Source organism: Penaeus japonicus, unplaced genomic scaffold (genome assembly GCF_977035675.1).
Source record: "Penaeus japonicus unplaced genomic scaffold, GWHDUDI00000001_assembly GWHDUDI00000023, whole genome shotgun sequence".
Classification (NCBI taxonomy): Eukaryota; Metazoa; Arthropoda; class Malacostraca; order Decapoda; family Penaeidae; genus Penaeus; species Penaeus japonicus.
In genome coordinates this window covers 20,393,109-20,398,108 of record NW_028234425.1, presented here as the reverse complement: position 1 = coordinate 20,398,108, position 5,000 = coordinate 20,393,109, and the positions used below count along the sequence as shown (strand labels likewise).

Sequence of the window (5,000 nt, the reverse complement as noted above, 5' to 3'; positions counted from 1 at the left end):
TGTTTGCGATGCCAGTTAAATGTTAATTACCCCCGTGTTTACAAGCCCGAGCCACAAATACACTTGGTTCTGCATCTGAATGAAGCTTTTTGACAGGCCAGGAAGTTATGTTTCCTTAATTGTGATCCTGTTGTGTGACCTAGTTTGACCTAGTTGTCTGAGACGGTGGATTGCTTTTTTCAGCTGTATCGGTCTGTTAGCATTGTGACGAAGGAAACCTGTGTTATAAAGTCTGAAGGCAAATTAATGTTGTTGTTTTTCGTCACTTTTATCTGGTCCTTCATTACTTATACGTTTCATTTTCGCATTATGACTATCTCTCTCTCTCTTTCTCTCTCTTTCTTTCTCCCCTCTCCTTTCTCTCTCTCCTACTCTTACTTACTTTCTCCTACTCTCGCTCTCTTTCTCTCTTTTTCTCTCTTTCTTTCTCTCCCTCCTATTCTTATTTACTCTCTCCTACTCTCGCTCTCTCCCCCCCCCCTCTCTCTCTCTCTCTCCTCCTCTTTCCCTCTCTCCTACTCTCTCCTACTCTCTCTCTCTCTCTCTCTCTCTCTCGCTCTCTCTCTCTCTCGCTCTCTCTCTCTCTCTCTCTCTCTCTCTCTCTCTCTCTCTCTCTCTCTCTCTCTCTCCCTCTCCTCCTCTTTCTCTCTCTCCTACTCTCTCCCCCCCTCCCCTCTCTATCCCTCTCTCTCTCGCTCTCTCTCTCCTCTTTATCTCCTCCTCTTTCTCTTTCTCCTACACTTACTCAATCCTACTCTCTCTCTCTCTCTCTCTCTCTCTCTCTCTCTCTCTCTCTCTCTCTCTCTGTCTCCTCTTCCTCTTTCTCTATCTCCTACTCTTACTTAATCTATCCCACACTCTCTCTCTCTTAGTAAATATTTTGGGAATCATAATGGTAGAGGCCGAAATAAGAAAAAAAGGGCCGTGTGGAGTTAGCATTATAAGACCCGGAAATCATGTGATATAGAACGAGAGACTGTTTTGCATATTTACATGCGTATAATTCAAACATTAGAATTAAGCTTAATAATTCAAGAAACGACATTAACTCGTAAATACGACGGCTCCACAAACGCACAAATATGCTTATATATTCAGACACACAAACACACACGCATACACACCCACACACACACACACACACACCCTTTTAAGTATATATGTGCATATGTATGTGTATGTTTATACATACATACATACAGATATATATATATATATATATATATATATATATATATATATATATATTATATATATATATGTATGTGTATGTTTATACATACATACATACAGATATATATATATATATATATATATATATATATATATATATATATATATATATATATATATATTATATATATATATACTATGTGTGTGTGTGTGTGTATGTATATATATATTATATATATATATATATATATATATATATATATATATACATATATATATATATATATATATATATATATATATATATAAACATATGTATGTATATATATATATGTATGTGTATCTATCTATCTATCTATCTATCTATCTATCTATCTATCTATCTATCTATCTATCTATATATATATATATATATATATATATATATATAGAGAGAGAGAGAGAGAGAGAGAGAGAGCTCACGCAAAAGAAACTTCGTGCCTACCAACAAATGTCCAGTGTGCCACCGCCAAGGACATTCCGGAAACGATTGCCCCAGAAATCAAGTGTGTGACTACTGCAAGGGTCATTATCATACCACACAAAATTGCAGACATCGTCTGGCTGATCAGAGACAGCAGGAGCTGATTCAGGCTGTGAGGCAGTCTAGTCAAGAGAGCCTAACAGCTGCACAGCGTGCTCACTGGCACCAACAAAGTATTGCGCACCAACAGTTTTTGGTACCGCAACCTACAGCCTATCCACCACTGCATAATCAAGTTCTTTACCGACAATATGCAGTGCCCTCCAATTATGGTGCCCACCAAGCACTACCACAACCGCAAGCACAGCAAATATCACAACCGCAAATGCCTTTCTAAAGAAATAAGAATAGTGTCTGCCAATATTAGAGGGTTCCATACCAATGTGGGGGAACTAACACATCAATTTGTTTTAAAACACAAAGCAGACATAATATTCATATCTGAAACCTTTCTAGATGACAAAGTACCTTGCAACTATGCCAAGATTCCTGGTTACTCATCATGGATCAGAAAGGACCGTAACACAAATGGAGGCGGAGTAGCACTATGCCACAAGGACTCGACACCAATCCAATTTGTTGATTACCCTGTTCCAGACAACTTGGAACTTATCCTGTGGAAACTGATAGATAGCAAAGGCAGAGGTACCCTTTGTTGTGGGTGTTACAGACCCCCGTCCCAGGGAACGCTAATTGTTGATTTCCTGGTAAACCATCTTGATAATCTATTACTGAGCAGTCACTGTGAAAATATAATAATAGTTGGTGATCTCAATCAGCATATCATTCAAGCTAACTTTGATGATATGTTAGCATTGTATGATCTCAACAACCACGTTAGTTTTGCTACACATAGTTCTGGTTCCTCACTTGATCCAGTTGTGACTAACTTCCCTGAAGACACAGTTTGCTGCTCCCCACTTGGTTTTGTAGGCACTTCAGACCACATTGCCGTACTCACAACAATTTCTTTTGCACTTTTTCGTGAGGAGCACTATAGCCGTACTATGTGGAAATGGGAATCTGCTGATTGGGGAATGATCAGGAACACCTTGACGCACATATCCTGGGAGGACATTCTCAGAGGTGATGTCGATCAGCAAGTGGAACAATTTACAGCAACCCTACTTGAGATCCAGAGACAGTGCGTACCACATGTTGACCATATTTCCTATCCCTCTGATCAGCCATGGTTTGGGCCCAGGTGCCGCATGGCATCTGATGCTAAGTACAAGGCATGGCTCAATTTAAAACGTAACCCTACAGTCTATAACAAACATATCCATAGACAGGCTGCGGCTCAAATGGCATCCATCCAGAAATGGGCTATACAACAATGGGAAAAAGACACCAAAAATAAGCTAAAGTCTGGCCAAATTGGTGGTAAACAATGGTGGAATATTGTCAAACAAAAACAAGGAGAAATCAGGGAAGGAGCTATTCCACCCTTGGCCACAGAAAATGGCACTATGGCACTCACTACTCAGCAAAAAGCAGAGGTATTGGCACATCACTTTGCACAGAAAATGTCTGTGGCAGAACCTGCCAGACCATCCCCGATGCTACCAATAATGACAGTGGAAAAACTGACCAACATAAAGACAACAAAGACAGAAGTCGAAAGAATTCTGAAGGACCTCATTGAGACAAAAGCTGTGGGGCCAGACGAAATAAGTCCACGCTTACTTAAAAGATGTGCTAGACAGTTGTCCAAACCACTTGCTCTGTTGTTTAATAATTGCATACAACAGCAAAAATGACCACAAGAAAGTAAATAAAGCAGAAACCAAAAATTATCGTCCTGTAGCACTACTCTCTGCTGTCAGTAAAGTTCTAGAGAAAATAATTGGTTCACGTCTAACAGGACATCTCAACAAACACTCACTGATGTGCTCGAGACAGTTTGGATTCAGAAGAAACCACTCAGCTGCTGATCTCCATCTGCTCACGTCTTCTACCTGGAGCACTGCCCTTGACCATAACCAATGCACTGCTGTGATAGCTCTGGATATCGAGGGGGCCTTCGATCGAGTGTGGCATGATGCCTTGATTGAGAAATTATGTGGAATTGGTGTGGGTGGACCAATTCTCAACCTCTTCACGGACTATCTTACCAATAGGTACCTGAGTGTCGTCTTGAATGGCAAGAAATCAACACAGCATGCTATCAAGGCAGGCGTACCACAGGGCAGTGTTCTGGGACCCCTCATGTGGAATGTATTTATAAATGACTTGCTGCTTCTAGTGCCTGAAACACAAGCGTTTGCTGACGACATCACACTGTCGGTTACCTACAATGCCGAAGATGAGGAAATGACAGCAACACACATAAATACTAAACTGAAGAACATCCTAACTTGGGGACACAGGTGGCAGGTTAAGTTTGCACCAAACAAGACTCACCTCATGGTAGTTACCAGAACCCCGCAACCCACCATCAAACTATACTTCGATGGTAAATTACTACGACCTGAAGATGAAGTAGAAATACTTGGTGTTACCTACGATAAAAAAACTCACCTTCAAAACACACATTGAAAACATCGTGAGGAAAGCATCAAGGAAACTTGCGTCCCTGAGACGTATTTCATGGCTTCTTGATGTAAGAGGAAGAGAGGTTCTTTACAAATCGCAGATCCGGTCTGTGATGGAGTATGCTCCTCTGACATGGGGAGGAGCTGCTAAGAAGCACCTCGACCTCCTTGACAGGATACAATCCAGAGCCATTAAGATAATCAACGGTGAAGATCCTGGGAATCTAAACAACCTTCAGAATCTACAACACCGGAGGGATGTGGCAGGTCTCACTGTCATGTTCAGAATACAAGAAGAACAAGTGCCACACTTGCAGGCGCTGCGACAGCCAGTCCGTCGGATTACTCGTACAACCAGGACCGTGGAGAGAGTGCCGGACACACTAGAGCAGCCACGATGCAGGACATGGCACTACCACAGACAGTACATCCACAAATACATTAGAATATGGAATGCTGTTTTAAGCTATATGCCTAGACACATTGTACATAGTGTTCAAAGTTTTAAAATAGAATTGTAATGTACTTTATAGCCATAATTTCTAGTTTTAGTTTATATACATAAATATGTTGATGTGTGTGTTAATATTTTTTTTCTAGTTTGGCTTTTAGATAATTTATTTTAATATCTAAAGTTTAGCCAATAAATATATGAGGGCAATCGGCAAAAAGATCTCATACCAGAAATGTAACAATGATAACAATAAAGGTTAAAAAAAAAAAAAAAAAAAAAAAAAAAAAAAAAAAAAAGAGAGAGAGGCAGAAAGGGA

At 40.2% G+C, this 5,000-nt stretch overlaps 1 protein-coding gene across 1 annotated transcript in view; it reads left to right on the top strand.

Annotated features, from left to right (window-relative positions):
- LOC147469180 (uncharacterized) overlaps nt 1-4,751 on the top strand; it is a 5,872-nt gene extending 1,121 nt beyond the window's left edge. The window contains exons 2-5 of the mRNA XM_086550477.1: nt 1,672-1,808; nt 1,909-3,356; nt 3,448-4,177; nt 4,332-4,751. Of these exons, the coding sequence (XP_086406603.1) occupies nt 1,672-1,808; nt 1,909-3,356; nt 3,448-4,177; nt 4,332-4,751 (2,735 nt within the window). The remainder of the gene's footprint in view (nt 1-1,671; nt 1,809-1,908; nt 3,357-3,447; nt 4,178-4,331) is intronic.
- The last annotated feature ends 249 nt before the right edge of the window (nt 4,752-5,000 follow it).